Source organism: Octodon degus, unplaced genomic scaffold (genome assembly GCF_000260255.1).
Source record: "Octodon degus isolate 3935 unplaced genomic scaffold, OctDeg1.0 scaffold00089, whole genome shotgun sequence".
NCBI lineage: Eukaryota > Metazoa > Chordata > Mammalia > Rodentia > Octodontidae > Octodon > Octodon degus.
The window spans coordinates 3,774,834-3,794,635 of NW_004524665.1; the positions used below are offsets into that span (position 1 = coordinate 3,774,834).

At 50.8% G+C, this 19,802-nt stretch overlaps 1 protein-coding gene across 1 annotated transcript in view; it reads right to left on the reverse strand.

The window, feature by feature from the left end:
• LOC111818377 (ephexin-1-like) overlaps nt 1-19,802 on the reverse strand; it is a 42,340-nt gene that overhangs the window by 14,416 nt on the left and 8,122 nt on the right. The window contains exon 2 of the mRNA XM_023722272.1: nt 2,705-3,047. Coding sequence (XP_023578040.1) covers nt 2,705-2,972 — 268 coding nt within the window. The 5' untranslated portion in view covers nt 2,973-3,047. The remainder of the gene's footprint in view (nt 1-2,704; nt 3,048-19,802) is intronic.

Sequence of the window (19,802 nt, forward strand, 5' to 3'; positions counted from 1 at the left end):
AGCCCTGCCTTGGGTGCACCCAGCTAGCCACCAAGACCAGGCATGGTGGCACACACCTGTAATCCCAGCTCTGGGAAGGCTGAAACAGGAGGATCACTACAAGTCTGAGCTGCGTATTGAGACCCTGTACCAAATACATTTTTTAAAAAAGGATACACTTTTAGCAGATGAAATGGAAAATGCCCTTCCTTGCCCTAGATCCAAGCCCCACCTTGAGATCCTGGAGCCTATTTTCTTCAATTTAAGTTAAATTTAGCCTTTCTCACCCCCCAGGGCTAGGTATGGGGCCCAGGCCTTCCCACATCTGGGCAAGCATCTACCACTGAGCTACACCCTTGGCCCCTTTAGTTTAAATTTAAATGTAAAAACTGATTCCTGATTCTGTGATTGGAAAACTCCTAGGGATATTTGGAACACTTTGCAAATATAAATCTTGCCTGACTGTACATTTTATGAAATCTAAATCCAGATCAAGTATTTCCAATGAAAATGTGGTGAGCCAATTGGGCAGGCCTACAATATAAAATGCTCAACAGATTTCAGACTTAGTGTAAACAAAGGTCCTAAAATAGTTCACTGATAATTTTTGGGTTGGTAATTACACAATACAATGATAATATTTTGGCTATCTTTTCTTTCTTTCTCTCTCTCTCTTTTTTTTTCTTTGTTTTTTATTTTTTTGAGCTAGGGTCTTGCTATGCAGTTCAGGCGGGCCTTGAATTCACTTTGTAACTTTGGCTGGCCTTGAACTTACAACTGTCCTCCTGCCTCAGTCTCCCGAGTGCTGGGATTCCAGGTGTGCACCATCACACCCGGCTCTTTCAGTTTTTTGAGACAGGGTCTCACTATGTGATGCAGGCTGAACTCACTATGTAGCCCAAGCTGGTCTCAAACTCACAGTGGTCCTCCTGCCTCAGCCTCTTGAGTGCTGGGATTACCCATTTATAGTTTTCTAATGTGGCCACAGGAAGTTAAATATGTGCAGTGTGGGGCTGGTGAGATGGCTCAGTGGTCTAAAGCACCTACTTAAAACAAGCTTAGCAAAACACAGGGACCGTGGTTCAATCCCCCAGCGCCACATGCCAGCCAGCCCCACCCCCTGGTGGGCTGAGCTGACCACACACACACACACACACACACACACACATAAATAAAAATTTTTTTAAAAAAATATGTGACTGCACAGCCTAGGACACCCTGGGGAAGCCCTTGTGGGAGCACCAGAAGGGGCTCATTGTTTGCCACACAGCCTATGGTGCAGACACCACTATGAGATCGTGGCTCCTCAGGGGCAGAGATTCTGTCTTTGTGTGCATGGGTGTCCTCGTAACTCCCCACCCGTGCACCGTCTCAGCCAACTCAAGAATGGAGAGGGAACACAGCACCAGCCACCCAGCCTTCCGTGTGCTGGCTTCCTTGGTCCTGGACTCAGGGTTCTGCAGCACCCGTAGGAGATCGCAGAAACCACAATCCCCAGGGCAGCCAGCTCCCCGCCCCTTCTCTGGGCTGGCCCAGGCGCTGCTCTGACCAACACAGCAGGGCAGGTGGCCATGGAGTCCTGCATCTAAGCCCCCACGGCCCAGAGGCCTCTCCCTGGCTGGAGGCCAGAGCACCAGGCAGCAAGGCTGGCATCTACGTGCCTTCTACCCGCCGGGCCACTGGCTGACCCTGGAGGTAAGACAGGCTGGCCGGACAGAGGAATCACCACCCAGCCCCGGGATCGCCAGTGAGACCAGAGCTCATTGTCGAAAGTCTCTTTGTAATTAGAAGGAACCTGGTCCTGCCATGAAACTTGTACCATGCAAGGCTCAATGAGCCAGCCGTGATGCCTCCAGTATGCTGCAGGCAGCTCACGGGCTGGCGGCTGCGGCCGACCCCGGAGCTGGGAAACTGTCTCGCCTGCCCTCTGCAGACCCAGCTGGCTGCCCACGCAGCCCTGGGGGAAGCCTCAGGAAGGGGACTGTAGCTCTGATGTGCCCCACTGCTAAAAGTTTCTGAATTTTATTCTGCTCAGTAAATACATACAGTGTGAATGGTTTTTCTGTGTCATTAGGGATTGAACCCAGAGCCTTCAGCATGCTAGGCACGCGTTCTACCACAGAGCTACATTCCCAGGCCTTTAACTTTATTTTATAAGTACTTCAGGATAAAGTCCTATTAAGCTGCCCAGCTGGCCTTTGAACTTGCAACCCTCCTGCCTCAGCTTCCTAAGTAGTTGGTATCATAGGTAGGCACCGTGCCTGACCCCTCAGACATATTTTGAGCTGATAACATGTGCTAGAAACTGGTGTAGATGTTTAAGGCGTCCTGGTGTGAAAATATGCCAAGATTTTAATGTCAATTATTTTCAAAACAGCTGAAGATCTGACATTCACAGGGACAAAGAAGGGCAGGTGAGAAATACAGGGTCCCCTGTGATGCAAATGTGGATGGCCCTACCCCCCACCTCTGCATGACAGCTGGGAGAGGTGGGCTGCAGCTTTTTTACCAAAGCCTGTCTTACTGTATAACCTGAGAATAGCGACATCCCACTAGGGAACTCTGAATGCCTCAGAAAATGGCTTCAAACCATCCTGCCCTGTGGGACCTGTCCCTGGTCATTTTCAATGCCATTTATTCTCTTTCATGTAGCAGGAACCTTTCAGCCCTAATAACTCCACCTCGATATAAAGGCACAGCTGTGCCAGCCGTCCCCGGGGCTGACCTGCCGGGCGGGTGGTGGTCCGGTCTGAGGCACCTCGGGCCTTGGCTTGGCTTCTGTGTCTCACGGCGCGATTGAAGATGGAGTTCCTCTGGAGCGGGATATGGCAGCGGTATTCTTTGTCTTGGATGTCCTGGTCATCGCAGGGAGTCTCCTCTTTTCCTGAGAGTGACTCAGGCCTGGCTGTGGCCAGCTCAGCATTGGTTCTCCGTGAGACACTCACCGATTTTCTCTGGGGCTCTGCCAAGCCTTCAGATTCTTTGGTCTCCATGGAGATAGACCTAATGGTTTCTCAGCAGAAAGACGAGAGGGCAGTAACCTCCCTGGGCTCCACCAGATCAGAGGGCTTTAGAATAGAAAGAGAACAATTTTCAGTTAGAGTTGTCAGGCTAAACGCTCCATTCAGAGTATGGAATTATACTCCCATTTGGGTTTGATGAAATTTGGGATAATCTGCATATCCGGCCAACCACATCTTTGTCAAGGAAAATTACAGCTTAACCACTGTAATTTGGGTGCATTCATGTATCATTTTATAATTGAAGCTTGTTTATACTATTCATAGGATGCACTTTGGGAGAAACGTGGAAAGTGCTCTGCATAACTAACTTTGAAGTAAACAGTTCCTGAATAATTCTAGAGACAGAGTAGCAGAAAGTGACAGAATTCAGGAACATACCGTGTATGTGAAGACACAGGAGGAGGAAAGGGGACAGCAGCCAGCGACCACGGTCAGGACATTATAGATGTGTGTGTGTGAGCCCCACAAGGACGCCTCTTTTGCTGTTAGCAGCGGGTATGGGGAGCACATGTCTAATTGGATTGAGGACCTCTTTGGTAGAACCATGTGTCACATTGGGGACAACAAAGCACCCACCCCCCCGGCCGTCTTCTTGGGATGGAGTCACAGAATAGTGACTTCCCTCTGGTGTGACTTCTAATACATGATCCCCATGGGGACACTTGTCATGGGAGAAAGGGGTGCAGTAGGGACAGCCCAGGATTGGGTAAGCAAAGCAATCTCCTACCATGGACCTCCTCCCAGGGTGCGGACTTTGACGAAGTGGACCCTTGGGGTGAGCTGTCAGCTGGGGGACAGCGTGCCAGCCAGAAGCCAGCCAGGGATTCTGTGGCTTCTCACCCAAGGGGTTGGAGCCTGAGGTCACAGTGACTGGAAGTCTAGGGGGTACAGAAGTGGCACACAAAGGCAGTGTGGGGGCCGGGGAGATGGCTCAGTAGAATAAGCGCTTCCCTGGCAAGTGCAAGGGCCTGACTTCAATTCCCGATTCTGAAAAACAAACAAACAAACAAACAAAAAAAAAAAACCAAAGGTGGTGTATGTTGGAAGCCATGATTTCTGGGTGACAGCTGAAACCTCTGCTGTGCTCAAGGGCATCAGAGACTCAGAAGCTCTAGAGAAGCACGTCTTCTGAAAATGGGGAGAGCCATGTATCCTTTTATAATCGAGGCTTCCCAATGCACCCCACTTCTTCCCAGCCCCTCTTCTTCCAGCTCAGCCTCATCTAGTCTGAGGGAAGCAGGCAAGTTAGGGACATTGGGAGAGTGGGTTGCCCACGCAAGGCAGCAGGGGACCGGAAGACTACCTGTATCTTTGGCTGTGCTGTCTGACCTTGCCTTGTAGAATCAGCCAGGCTCAGGTCAGCAGCCCTCAAATGGCTGGGAGAGGCCTGCTAAGGAGGGGGCACTGGCTGAGCATATACCAGTGAGGGATGTTGCTTTGGTTTATGTGCAAACCACGTGTATGGTTTAGGACCATTAAGTCCCATCCAGCTGGAGAGGCCAAAAAGTCACACTGAGGTTGGATAATTAGTACCTCCACCCTCCCTGGAGCATCCGGAAGGACGCAGCTTATCATAAATGTGACAGCGTCATGGGGGGGGGGGTTTCATCAACAGTGAGTCCGACCTGAGCTGACACAGAACTTGGTCACAATAACTAAACTGTTCCTTAGCCACACAGGAGAACAGAGAGAGCAGAGAGCATGGAGGATTGTGGGAGCCCTAGCCAGAGATGTGTGGGGCTCAGTGTCCCTTCTAAGGGCTGGTGTCACCCAGGGTGGCAGGTGAGCACCAACAAGGCCAGTCAAGGTGAGGAAGACAGGGGTCTGAGACTGTGGCTCTGGGAAGAGCAGGAGCTTAGCTGGGGGTGGTCAGGGTAATAGGGCAGTGGTCAGGGAGGTGGGAGCAAGCAGGGTCAGGGGATTGCAGAGTGGGGGATGTTTTTAGTGCCCCTCTGAGTTCTGATGCACACATACAGCTTGTGGAAGACCACCTTCACAAGGCAGGAAAGGCCCAACTCAAGGACCTCCCTTGTTCCTACTGTCACCTGCCCCAGTGTAAGGAGACCTTGGCACCCCTGGTCTGTGAGCTTCCCACCCACTGCCTCCTCCAGAGGTCACAGAGGGGGGCTGGGTGGGAGGTAGGGTCTGTGGCATGCTGTGTTGCAGGTGCTGGTCAGCCCCACGATGCAGCATCCCCAGGGGATGAACTGCTGAGTGCTCTGAGTAGGGTCGGGGGACCTGGGTCTGAAGCCCCAATCCCCAGTGCCTGTAACTGTTTGTAGCACCAGGCATGGTAGGCCTTAGCTTCTTGAACAGGGCACAGTGGTGGTGCTATTCCTGTGGCTCCTGCTGGCTGTCTTGTTCTGTGACCCAGGGATGCTAAGAGCAATGCTCCCCACATGACAAGAGTGGCTCGAGCCACCCCAACCATTTCCTTTAAATGAGGAGGCTCTAAACCCCAATGGAATACATTCTCAAATCTTATCATCTTTAAGACCATCTCTCTCTCTCTCTCTCTCTCTCTCTCTCTCTCTCTCTCTCTCTCTCCTCTCACTTGCATGTGCACACACACACACACACACACACACACACATTCAGATGAATACTATAACTTGTAACATCTGAAAAACTACTTCCACTTCAATTATTGACTATTTCAGGCAAATATGTCCATAGTCTAGAATATTTTTATAATTGCTTCAATTCTAGTGTATCCATTAACTGCTGGAAAACTTATCAGCTCCACCCCACCCACCCAATCTTTCAGTGTTTCCTTTAAATTCATTGGTAGCCCTAAACTCCTTGTTTTGCTGAGCCAAAGGTAAACTGAGGTGGAAGAAAAATGGGGACAATTTTGTGATCAGAAGTAGGGATGGAGCTTAGGGTGAAGCCATATTTGTATAGCATATCTGTCCATCTATCCACCCACTTGCCCACCCATCTATCCATCCATCCATCCATCCACCCACCCACCTACTGATCCATTCATCCATCCACCCACCCACCTATCCACCCACCCATGTGTCCATTCATCCATCCATCTATCCATCCATCCGTCCATCCACCCACCTGCCCACCTGTCCATCCATCCATTCACTAAGCACCTGCTAAGCTGTGATGTGTCTTTGTTTTACATCCCTCCACATTTCTTGCTCTTGTAGAGCAGGACTTGGGCCATTTGGCTCATGGCCACCCCTGCACCAGGCACTCAGCAGCACCCTGCAAAGCTCTGTTGTCCACAGTGGGTGAACGAATGTATGGAAGACATTAGTTAAGCCCATAATCCCTGTGTGAAGCCCACACTGGACTTAAACTTTGCTTTGCAGCCTGAAAGCTGCAGCCTGAGTGTTCCACGTGGGCCTGCCAAGGAATGGTGAGCCCGGGGTCACACCCATCTGTCTGACTCATCCCCAGGAGATGTGGTGCAAAGAAGGCCGTCCAGCTACTGGCTGTAGATGGGCTGATGAATCAGACAGGAGCGGCCTTCCCTTTGGCCCTGGGTGATGTGTGGCTCAGGCAGGAGCCAGAGGGGCACTCAGGGCTTCAGCTCGGGGCCGAGGGTTGGGGACTTTTCAGTGAGTCTGTGGCTTGGAGACAGGGGCACACAGGGAAGGTGGTTGGAGGGGCTAGTGGGGACCCCAGGCCAGCTGCCACCTCACCCCAGCACAGCGGGCAGGGAGGCAGGGCTCCTACACTGTGCTTTCCAGATTTCTAAAGGCACAGATGCCTGGGGCTCTTCCTGAAACCTGGTTCTGACTCAGGAGTTCTGGGTGAAGCAAAAACTGACTTCTGACAAGTGCTGGGAGGAACCTTGCTCTGCTGGCCATGGGTCCCCAGGTGGGACATGGGGCCAGATAGCATGGCCTGAAAGAGCACAGGACAACAAGGGTGAATACAGGACAGCAGGAAGGCTTGACTGCAGCCCAAGCAGCCTCCTAGGGACAAGGGGCTTGTGGAGGGAACACGCAACCCTCAGGCTTCCTGAGGAGAAGCAGGTAGCCTGCCACTCCTCGGGCTCCTCCCAGCCCCGCCCTGCCTACCCCCCCCACCCCCGCACTGCGAGGTCTTTCTCAGCCCTGAAGGTCTAAGGTGGCTCAGCCTCCAGCAGGTGAAGGGCAGGGTTTGCCATGGGCTGCTAACAACACCGCCTTCGCATTCCCTCCTGGATCAAAGAGCAGAGGCCCGAGCCAGTCAGGATTTCAGGCAGCCGCAGAAGAACCGAGGAAGTATCGGGTGTGGAGAAGCTGGCGAGGCCCCTCTGTGGAGCTCTCTGTGGGGGAGATGGCCCAGGCTCTGCGCATCACAAACGGAATTGGACCGGGTGACCTCAGGAGGCAGACCTGTCCCTGTCTCTGTCCTTCAGCAGCCACTAGTTCTGTGTTCTGGGCACAAGCCAAGGGGGCGGTTTAAGAGGGACAGCCAGATCCTGGGAACCTCAAGGGCAGAAAATGGAACTGGGGAGCAGGTGGGGAGGGCAGGGGCCATGGAGTGAGGTACACGGAGGACAGCAAAGAAGGACCCGATCAACCCCATGTCCTGTACATGGGACAGCCTGGGGCTTGGGAGATAGAGGGGAGGGTCCTGAGGCTGTGACAGGAGGTTGGGCATTTGAGGTCCATCCCTAGGCCTAGAGCAGCAGTGGCTTGAGGGGACGGTGCCCAAGGGGATGGACAGAGATGCCCTAGAACTGCAGCAGGTGAGGATGGCAGCAGGAGCCCAGAGAGGAACCTGGTTTTCCTTAAGGATGTGGGACTAGAGCCCCGGGAAAGGAAGCAGGAGTTTGAGGGCGAGGCTGCCTGACTGTGCATTTGTGGAGAAGCTGGCTCGGAAGTGCTCCGCTGACAGGTCCAGCCTAGGCTGGCAGTCACTGGAAGGTGACCTTGAAGGTTACGTATTAACTACAGCAGTAACTCACAGATCACCGTCTCAGAACAAGAACATGAGGGTTCACATCTAGACGTCCCCTAAGAGCCTTAGGTGACCATAGGTGGGGCTTTTCGAGGGCGACAAGATGAGGGTGTTCAGAGCCCTCTGAGGAGGTGGGGCCTGGGAAGGGGGGGCGATTTGGTGGATGTGGCCAACCCCCTCCCCCTCCTGGCTCCTCCCTCTTGGCTCCTCCCCTCCAGGTTCCTCCCTCCTAGCTCTTCTCTCCTGGTCCCTTCCCTTGCACCCTGCCTCCTGTCGGTTGGCAGTGAGCTGCTGTCCTGTGCCAGACCCTGTGCCCTGCTGTTCTGTCTGAAGCCAGGCGGCTCTGGACTAGAACATGAACCAAAATAACTCTCTCCTGAATTGTGGGTGTCCGGTATCGTGTCTCATCTGCCACAGTGAAAGGGGACTGGGACACCAATTTAACAATCATCTTTCTCTCCCTCTCTTTCCTCCTCCTTCCCTCTCCCCACCCCAGGAACCCTGGACAGAACCCAGGTCCTGGAGAGTTCTCAGCAAACGGAACCCAGGGCCTGGCGAATGCTCAGCAAACGCTCTCCCACGGAGGTACCAGCCCCAGCCCCAGCCCCAGTCATATACTCTCTAAAATGAGAACACTAACATCTGGTGAGGTTCAGGAACCTTCTCAAGCTGCCCCCTCCACTTTACTGTCCCTGTCACCCTGGCAGTCTGTGGCTTTTATACACAGAGCAGGAAGCCAGTTGGATACAGGGCAGTTCCCGTGTGGAAGAACAGCACGCCCTTCCCTGAGGCGTGACAGAAATCACCGGGGAACCCTGGCTCTGGGAGCCTGATGTGGACCAGAGACGCTGAGTGCCTAGTTTACATGAAGCAGTCGAGATACCAGGGAGCAAAGGAGCACAGCCGTGTAGCCTGTGCCACCAAGAGGGGCGGTGACAGAAGCCGCAGAGCCAGAGCTGAAGGAACAAATAAATGAGTTGGCCCCATGGTCAGGCATGGGGCAGGGTTGGCATGGGGCAGGGCTGGCATGGGGCAGGGCTGGCATGGGGCAGGGCAAGGCAATTCAGACAACGGAACTTTTTGAAAATAAAATGTTTGCCAGGCATAGTGAGTGGTACACACATATAGTCCTAGCTTCTTGGGAGACTGAGGCAGAAGCATTGCCTAAGCCCATGATTTGGAGACCAGCCTGAGCCTCGGGTCTCAAAAAGGAAACAAATTTTTAATGTTCCATTTACAGAACAGCTGCAGGTGATGGCATTTTAAAAACAGCTCTTTAAGGAACCAAAGGGCATTGGGCAGGAATTAGGAGGCTAAGACTTGGAGGGTGTGGATTTGCACATGGCTATGGGAGTGAAGAGCAGGCAATAAGGAAGAGGGAACGGAAAATAAGAGAGCAAATGGGGAGGTGAGAAGGCTCCTGGGACCCGCCAGTCACCTTCCCAGTTCCTGGCGCGGCCTTGGTTTGCCACGGCCACAGAGTTTAAGTAACCAGGACTAGAACTGGGATAGTCAGCTTTTGGTGACTGTAACAAACACCCTGAGGTCGTCAGTTTAGAGACAGAAAAAGTTCACTTTGGCCCACAGATTTGGCCCTTGACTGGGAAACCATGGTGCTTTTAGATTTCTGGAGGTGCAGAAGTAGCAAAGCCTTCCATCTTGTGGCTAGGATGTGAAAGAGAGGTGAGTCGGGGTTCTACGGTCCCCCTCAAGGGCAGTGCCCCAGTGGTAGGCAAGCTCTCAACACGCCCAGGAGCACAAAGCTGGGTGTAGCCTTAACACACTGTCCTAGATGCAAGTTCCCTAGGCAGAGCCCCCAACCCGAGCCCTGTCCCACACTCTTCATTTGCTTCTCCTGGTGCCAGGGCTGGGGATCCTTGGGGCTTGTCTTATATCACAAGTCCAAGGCGAAGCTTGGGTGAGACAGAAGCCCAGGTTAACCCCACTCCAACTTCGCAGTAAAATTCCAGTGCAATCATAGGACAGGAAGACTCCACCTCAGTCATGGGAGCTAACATCAGAATTCCAGCTTACAGCGGGACCAGCAGGCTCTTTAACCAAATAAGCCAAAAGAGAGAGGTAAGCACAGACTGGGAGAAAAGGAAATCTCTGTACTCAGTAGGTGAGACTGATTGGTTAGGCACATATGTAAATATTTGACAAAAGAATTGAACTCATGACTTCGTGCTTGCCAAATAAGTGCTGTGCCACTGAACAATATCCCTGGCCCGGTTGGGCCATTATTGAAAACATCAGGAGTCTCTTTAAAACTAAACATAGGGCTGGGAAGATAGCTCAGCAGTCAAAGCACCTGCCTGGAGAGTGCAAACACCCAGGATCATTCTCCAGTACCACATGTGGTGCTGGCCCCAAGTGCCATGCCAGCCACCAAAAACATGCCTGTAATCCCAGAGCTGGGGAGGCTGAGACAGGAAGATCACTCCTCGTCTGAGCTGCATAGTGAGAGCCTATACCAAATAAATAAAGATTAAAGGGGGGGGGGGCAGCAGGATAGCTCAGTGGACTAAGTGCCTGCTTTGGCAAGCGCAGAGACGAGGGTTCAATCCCCAGTCCTGCATGCTACACAGGTTCCACCCCTGGGGTGCGCTAAGCCAGCAGTAGAGTCTGGGTGCAGTGGTGCACGCCTGTAATCCCAGCACTGGGGAGGCTGAAAACAGGAGGATCACTAGGAGTCCAAGCTGCATACAGCTCAGACTGAATGCATAATACACATACCTCTGGGAGCACTCGGAGAGGCAGAGACAGATGACTTTGAGTCTAGCTTGGGCAGCTCAGCCTGGGCAGCTTAGTGAGACCCTGCCTCAAAATTTACAAAGAGCTGGGGATATAGCTCAGAGCAAAGACCTCATGTTCAAGCCCCAGTACTTGAAGGAAAGAGCGGTACATATGTACAATAGGGTATTATTTAGCCCCAAGAAGAAGCATGTCATCTGCAGCAATGTGGATGGAGCTAGAGGACATCAGGTTATGTTAATAAACTACACACACGAACACAAAGGTGACTCCGAAGGGGAATCTAAATAAGTCTACCATGTAAAATCAATTATTGCAATATACTATCTGAAAAAGCCACACGACACATCAGTGGACAAAGCGTCACAAAGGGACTGACAAAATTTGACACTCAAACTAGGGATAGAAGAAGACTTCCTCAACATGATAAAGGACACCTGCAGGCTCCACAGCTAATACCACGTCTAACTGTGAAAGACTGGCTGGTTCCTCCTAAGACAGGACAAAAGCTAACTAAGGATACCCACACTCGCCACTGTGCTAAAATGGTAATGGAGCCAGTGTGGTGGCACACACCTGTAGTCTCAGCACTTGGGAGGCCGAGTCAGGATGAGCGCTGTGAGTTGGAGGCCAGGCTGGGCCCGAACTGCATAGTTAGGCATTGTCTCAAAAAACAACTTAAAAAAAAAATTGTAATAGAACTTTTAGTCAGGGAAATTAGTCAAGGGAAAAAAATTAGGGAAGGAAATATTAAACTATCTCCATTCATAGGTAATATGATTTTGTATGTAAAACTCCTGAGGAATCCAAAAAATAAAACAAAAGTATTAGAATTAATAAATAAATTCAGCGAAGTTGTAAGATTAAGGTCAGTATACAAAAATTAATTATACTTCTATGCAAAAGGAAGAAGCAACCACACAGAAAAAAGTTAAGATACTAACTCAAGTTAAAATATCATCAAAAAGAATAAAACACCTAGGAATAAATTTATTTATTTTTTTCATTTATGTATTTGGTAGAAGGTCTCACTATGCAGCTCAGACTCCTAGTGATTCTCCTGTTTTCAGTCTCCCCAGTGCTGGGATTAGCGGTGTGTGCCACCTGCCTGGACTTATTTGCCAGCTGAGTGTGCCCTGAGGGCAGGGTCCGTGTAGCATGTGGAAACAGGAATCGAACCCTCGTCCCTGGGTTTGCCAACGTAGGCACTTAGACCACTGAGCTATCTAGCTGGCCCCTAGGGATAAATTTAGTAAAAGAAATGTGAAACTTAAATACTAAAAACTCTAAAATATTATTGAAACTATACAAAAACTAGAAAAATAGATACACATCCCATTTTCATAACTTGAAAGAATATTGTTAAAATGACAATACAGCTCAAACTGATCTACATATTTAATACAACCCAATTAAAGCCCGGGGGGCTTCTTGGCATAAATTAATAAGCTAAACATAAAATGCATCATGAATTCGAAGGATTTAGGCCAAAAACATCTCAACAAAAGGTGAGCAAGCTAGGACTCACTTTCTGATTTCAAAAGCCACTACACAAGGGGCCGGGGAGATAGCTCAGCAGAATAAGCGCTCGCCTGACAAACCCAAGGTCTTGAGTTCAATCCCCGGTACCGAAAAAAAAAAAAGCTACTACACAGCAGCAAGAATTAAGACAAAGTGGTGCTGGCACAATGACAGACAAGTCAATGGAATAGGATTGAAAATCCCTAAATAAACTCATACATTTCTGATGAAAGGCAGGGTGGTAAAATGCCAAGGCAGTGTGTGGGAAAAGAACAGTTATCAGCAAATGTTGCTGGTGCGATTACCCATGTGCCAGAGAGTGAATCTAGACCCTTACTTCACACTGGATACACAAATTAACTCCAAATAGATCCAAGTCCTACATCTAAGAGCAAAAAGTATAAAACTTTTAGAAAAAATCAGGCATAAGTCTCCTAGACATTAGCTTAAGCAATAGTTTCCTAGAAAAGATACTAAAACTCAAACATCAACATAAAAATAAATTGGGCACCATCAAAAGATGATGTGTTTTACAGAACAGTATCAGGACCATTCTCATGAATAGAAAAATTCTGCAAAACGTACATCTGATAAAGAGCATGTACCTATCATATAAATAACTCATACAACTCAATCACAAAAACAACAAAATTGATTTGGTAGTGGTTATACTAAATATCCTAGAACCTATTCACTGGCTCCTCTAAATGGGGAACTTTATGAGATGTGAATTCCCTCTCAGTGAACTTGCTATTAAAAAAGAAAGTTATCAATGAAAGTTTGGAACACTAGTTAATAGCTGGGAAAAATATGTGTAGACCTTCAAAATAAATACCCCAATGAACTCCAAAGGAATCTAAGCATTCAATATTTGTTTCAAAACATTTTGAGCAAGACATGAGGTTCCCATGTCCCCCGTGGAGGTGCGGTGCAGCTGGGCACAGAGGGCGGTGGAGCTGCTCCAGCAGGGCTTCGATCCCTGTTTGGGCCCTTTCTGGTGGTGTGAGTCGGAAATGGCTTTCCCTTCGGGCCTCCTGCTTCTCCAGTGCTACACAGCAAGTACCCTAAAGTCTAGCATTAATTGGGCTTCTGCCTGATGGGAGTGAGCTGTCAGGCCTAGGAGGAGAGCGGGCCCTCGGGCTTCCCCGCCGTGCAAGGGCTGACCAGCGTCGGGTAGTGACAACCTTGCACTGAAGACCGTCTATGAACATGCAGACCTGTCTTGCGTATGCCACCACTAACTGCCAACTCTTAGTAGCAAGGGGGGCGACAAGGAGACAGGCACCTTCAGTAGGACCCAGAAAGAACAGCTGAGCCGGGCTGAATCCACTCCAGCCTCTAGGCGGATGGGCAATGGACTCACAAACCTCCATTCCGTGGGGTCGAGGCCTGGAAAATGTCTTGTTAGGCGACACCAGGTTCTTCATTTGGCCTCGGGTTCCCCCTCTCCCCACAGCGCACAGTAAAGCATGCACAGAATGTCTCATCTGGACGCAGGAAGCCTTGGCATCCCCTGCAAGACCCACACGGTGAAATAGCCACCTGGGTAACTGAATGAGGCAGCCGGTTCTCTGGAAATACCAAAGAAAGACCAAAGCAGGAAGAACAGAGGAGGAGCAGCATGAACCAAAACAGCTTCTTCTCTCTGGCTTTAATTAGCCAGTGTGGCCGGTGGAGGCCCTTTTTAGGTGGAATTTGCAAAACCTTTTCAACCAAGAATAAAAGAACTCCCAGATTTTTGCTTTCTGGAGCAGGGGGTGGGGGAGACCCCCAGATCAACCTTGTAGGATTTCAACCATGTATTAGGTGACACAGCTAAGATGAACAAGCAGTGCCACTTCTAATGACCTTCTCATACAGCCATATCTTAAAGTTTTAGTCTGCGTGTCCAGATTGCTGAATGTGTACAAACTGAACCTGTGGTATAACCAGATTCCAAGGGTGATCACTCTGCCACTCCAGAAAGCCTCCCGGAGTGCCCTTGCTGCCCTAAGGACAACTCCAGTGGCTCACAGCACAGGGATCCCTTGCCAGCTTAGGTGACAGGGTTGTTTAGAAAGCCCTCTTCCATGTCCAGTTTCTTTTTTGCGACCTTCTGCTTGTGACATCACGTTGTTACCTGTGGCTTCCTCACAGCTGGCCCTCGTTCTCTGTAGCAGTGACTCTCACTTCGGGGAGCCCCAGAGTCCCCCCAGAATTCACACCCAAGGGTCCCAACTGGAGCCTAAGAAAGTGCAGTTCTAATGAGCTCCCCACAACTGCCCCTGTGCTGGGCTCCAGGCCTTGGAGAGTCCCTTCTCACTGTTAAAGAAGCTTGGCCTTGTCACCAGTGCTGCCTTCAGACTTTGTGTAGGGGCAGGAAGGGTTAGGAAGATGGAAAGTATGGGGACCCTGGTGACTAGGGCCTGGACCTCATAGGTAGTAGCACTGGCCTCTACAGTTGGGCCAGGGGGAGGGTTTCCTTTTCTGTGTCCTGTGCCCACTGGGACCTGTGCCTGGGATCCTGGGTGTCCAGGCTTATGCTGGCCCTGGAGTGAGACCATGTGCCTCCTGGGGTGGAACGCAGTGTGGTCAGGCCCTGGCTGGAGGATGCCTGTGTCTGGTCGCTGTTCCCGACTCGGAGAACAGCAGTGACTGGGGCTAGAGGGTGGTGACAGGGACAGACCCACCCTAGGGCCTCACTCCCCAAGGGAAGCCACAACCTTCTTGTTTCTGGAACTTTCCACTGACCTCCTTTGCTCCTCACTGCATATGGGGCCAGGGACAAGATGGATATTAGCTGTCCTGTGTCAGAGATGAGGAATCTGAAGTTCGGAGACATTCAGTAACTTGCCTAAGATCACACAGCTAGTAAGTAGAGGAAGCAGGATTTGAATCTGGGCCTTCCAGGCTCCAGAGGAAAAGAATCCATCAGTAGGTGCAGAGGAGGGTAGGGGCTCAGCCTGCTGAGAATGTACAGCTGCTCTTATCAGTGAACAAAGCACGGGTAGTGAGCCTAGAGGGGACGAGGATAGAGGCTGAGGACAAGACCAGTCAGGCTCTCAGGGACCCGTGTCATCCATTGGGCTGCCCATCCACCATCCATGCGGCAAGCCCCATTCCATCACTTGAGGTGCCTTAGGCGGTTTGGGGGACAGGGACTCAGCACAGATTAGATGCTCTGCACTAACGTGGCTAGTTAGGACCCCCTGGTCTCATCCACAGCTCTGAGAGTGGTAGTGGCAGAGTAGGCTGTAGATGAAGGACCCTGAGGCCAGGAAGCGGGACAAAGGGTTACCCCAGCATGTCCTGGCAAGACTTGGAGATGCATTGGGGAGGCCATGGGCCTAGTTCACAGTTCAGGGCTCACCTCAGGCCCACGTGGGGGGGCTCTGTCAGCCTGCTGTGAGCACAGTTACCTCCTACAGGGAGACCCACCAATGGGGGTGTCCCAGTATGTCCTACCACCATCTCTGGCACGCCCCTCCTCTGGCCTCTCCCTTCTGTAGCCTTGTTCCTGTGCAGCAATGACACCCGGATTAAGTGAGTTCTTGGTGGCTACAGTCAGCTAGATGCACCATGAGCAATTCCCCACATAGGGTGTTCATTTAAATTGCTTTGACTTTTGAGTGTATAAAAAACTCAACATTGTAAAATGTATATAATGCTCAATATAAAATAGGTGAAGAGTTCAGGAAAATAACACAAGCATCAGCCAAGCCCCTCCTGGGCTGACATGGCACATGGGTGACAGCAGCCATTTTCTGCTGGGGACCGGAGAGGGGGGCTCTGGTCCTTTCTTAAAGTGAGACCCTGGCACACACCGCTCTGTAGGTCCTCATCTGGCTGTCTCTGCTGTCAGACTGGGTGTGCACTGGGGCAGGGAGAGAGTTGGGAGGGAGACAACTCCAGGGCCAGTCACCCAGGGTCACCGCCCTTGGCAGGCACCCTCCCAGCCTGTGGGCAAGGCCTGCCGTCTGGGCCCAGCCTGCCGAGTGCCCAGTCACCAGGAAAGTAGACACTATGAAAGTGCCTAGTGTCATTGGCACTGCCAAACAGTGCTGTCTGTGTGCAGGAAGCCGCTGCCAACACTGGGTCTTTGTTGGTGCTGGTCCTGGGACCACTGGCTGGTGAGAGGTCCTGTGACTTGCTCATTGGCTACGTCCCAGGGGATTTATGAAGGCCTGCTGGAAATGACAGACCAGGATTGCTGCTGTAGCCTGCTAGCACTGTCACAACAAATGCCTAGGCTTGAGGTTTTAACGACAGAGATTTATGGCCCACAGCTCTGGAGCCTGGAAGTCTGGGGTTGGAGAGCCCTGCTGGGCCTGCACAAGGCCAGAGTCTTCCTGTGGCCCTTTCATCCTCTTCTTGCAAGGCCAGGAAGCCTTTCTTATGGCCTCATTGGGCCCTGAAACTCCCCTAGCCCCCTTCTCCAAAGACCCTGGTGTCGGGGGTCAGAATGCCAACATCCAAAGCAGCTGGGAATGGGATAAAGGGTACTTGGGCCTTGCCTGGGAAGATCTCTGGCCAACCCAATTTCTCAGAATACCGGAGCTGGCTGGACATCTTTACCTCCGGAAGAGGTGCACCTTCAGGTGCCACTGTCCCAACCCTGGTCGTAGCTGACCATAGCAGAGGGGACCAGATTTCCACTCAAAGAATCAACAGAGTACCTCTTCCAGAGCCAAGAGTCAGCATGAGTTGAGCCCTGGGCTAGGCCTGAAGTGACTCAGACCCCTTCCTGGGGCCCAGCAGAGGGCAGCAAGCTGTTTCCTAACCCTCTGGCCTCTCCTTCTGGAACCTTCTTTCCTCAGAACAGTGCTTGGATCCCCCCAGGCATGTGGCAGGAGGCAGTGACTCAGCCCTGAATGAGGATTACCAAGGAGGTAAGGTAAACTGAGGCTCAGGTCCTATGTGTGTGGGCCTCAGGGACTTGCCTGGGCCTTGGTGGAAGGAAGACACATGGGACCAGGGGATGGAGGGAGGCATAAGCTATGGAGCCTGGGGCAATCTGCAGGAAAACTTGAATTTCTTTTTTGGTTTAACTGAGCAAATTGTTCAAGATGAAGAAATTTTTTAAAAAGCAAACTATGCTAGGTGTGGTGGCATGCATGTGTGATCCTAGCACTAGAGAGGCTGAGGCAAGAGGATCCCCTTGAGCTCAAAGCCAGCCTGGAATACACAGTGAGACAAACAAACAGGAAACTGTAATGACAGCAGCATGGAGAGGCTGTGGTCTTTTTCCATTGTCTCTCATCTAAAATAGCCCTGAGATTTGGCAAATGAGACAGGTTCCAGCCCCTCCTGAGAGGCATGGCTTTGAACCCCTGGCTGCCAAGTGGCTTGGGGAAGTACTTCAGTCAAATATTCAAAAAGTAACTGTATATATATTACAAGGTCTACAGGGTCTCACTACACAGATCAGACTCCTAGTGATCCTCCTGTTTTCAGCCTCCCAAGCACTGGGATTACAGGCACGCGCCACCACGCCCAGTCTCAGTCGCTGTCTCAGCATGCCCCGGGGGCAGGGCCAGCATGGCAGCCAGAACAGTTATATATTTTGTGTGTTCTAGAAAAAATATCAATTAGCAATCAAATCTGAGATTTCACAAATATTAATGCTAAGATGAAAATAAATAAAGAAGTGACTCATTTTCAAGCCTGTCTGTGAGAGTCTTAGCAGTACAGGTGATGCCTGGATACATTGAAAAATTCTAAGGCAGAAAGTCAAGGATGGCGTCAGGAAGGTGAAAACAGAAGGCAAATCACAACAAGAGAGGAAGAAAGGGCTGCTCACTCCCCTGTGGTTGCTAGGTTCTTTCCTGCACTTTCTATTGGCCGTGTGGCCTTCTCGGCATCCGAGCTCCCACTGTCCTGCCTTCCTAGGAACACACGGAGATCTCCCTACTGTGTCTCCAGAGTCGCAGTCCCTTAGGCCTCAAGTGCAGCCCTTCTGACCTTTGCAGCTCCTGGGTTTGGTTCACAGGGAACACCAGGTGGAACTAGACGCGACCTGGCTGAATGACACTATGGAGAGCTCACCTGCGTCCTGAACCAGGTGTCCACTTCCCTGCTACCCTGGGCTAGCCCTGGAGCTGAGCACTTACTGAGAGCTGGGTGCTGGGAGGTCAGGCTCCCCCGGGAGTCCAGCACCCGACCCCTGAGCCTGGACCCTTCCTCTGCACCCCAGAGGCTCTGCCTCAGCCCTGCCTCCTGCTCCCGGCTGGGGCTGCTACATCTCTGCTCCTTACAGCCTGTCTCAAGCCTTCACCCTCCTCCTGCGTGTACAGGTGGAGTGTCTCCTGCAGAGAGATTGGGGTCCCTAGAGGGAAACCCCAGCTGAGACTTGTGCCAGGCTGAAGAACTCCTCACCTTGCCCACCATGGCAGGATTGACTGACCAAGGACTACCCCAGGGCCAGGGCACTCAGATCTCCTCCCAGGGATCTGAGCTTGGGCAGCTTGTGACAGGTGACAGCCAACCCCATTTGTGACCCTATCACCCACTTAGGGATATAGACAGGTCCTTACCAGGCTGTTTTGTTTAAAGACAAGGGGGGCCAGGGAGACAGCTCAATGGCATAAATGCCTACCTGGAAAGCACAAGGTCCCTAGTGTCGTAACCCAAAAATTAAAAACCAGACTCAACTTAAAAGCATTTTATTTAGCTGAGCTCAGCAGCGGCACGTTCTCCCGTCTCCAAGTATGTGTGCGCTTAGTCTAGGTGAGGCACAGTTTTTAAAGGGAAAAACCACAAGAGTAGGGGGAGGAGGGGGGATTTCACAAAGCTTATTTTGAGTTAGTCATGACCGAGGGTTAACTCTTTGTTCCCATAGACAAGGTCACATTTTGCAAACCCTACAGGAATATGTTTTATTTGGCTTAGGTGTTGTTTTTGTCTCGGTAGTCAGAAGGACATCTGATGACAGTTTTACTCGTTTTCAGGCGTTCTGTTTGTTCCCGTAGGAAGGACAGTTTAACTCATTTTGCAGAATGTTGAGGAACATTTTTTGTCTTCTCTTGGAATGCTGAGGAACACTGTCTTATTTGCACAAACAGCCACATTCTTCAGGGAAGGCATGGGTGGGGAGGTTTACAAAACAAATCAAGGTTTTACAAAACGGAAGTTACAAAGCTTGTTAGAAGATGGAGTTTAAGTTGTCAGCTTATACCAAATAGTCCTTGTTAATAAAGTTACAGTGGAAACATACAGTTACAAAATTGGAATCAATTGCACAGGTTATAACACCTAGTTTAATCCCCTGTTTTTTAAAAAAAAAGAAGTCAAGGAAACAGAGGGCCACCAGTAAATCTATTTAGGGTCACTCAGATAAGGTGTGGCTTTGTTTCTGGGTTCTTGTCACCTCTCCGCTGGTGACTTCCTCCCTCTTTTCCTCTTCCTTTGCCATGACAGACATGACTAATCAATTCCAGCACATTCCCTCCCTTAACCCTGCTTCAGGCCTGGTTGTCCGCAACAGATTCTCCAAGTAGCCAACAGCACAGATTGGTGTCAACACACAGGGAATTCTCTTTGTCACCTTGGGAGACTGATGGTAGCTGGTAGTTCTTGGCTTGCCAGATCCTGGCACTTCCTCACCTTCCCCTGGACCAGGTAACAAATCATACCAGCTTT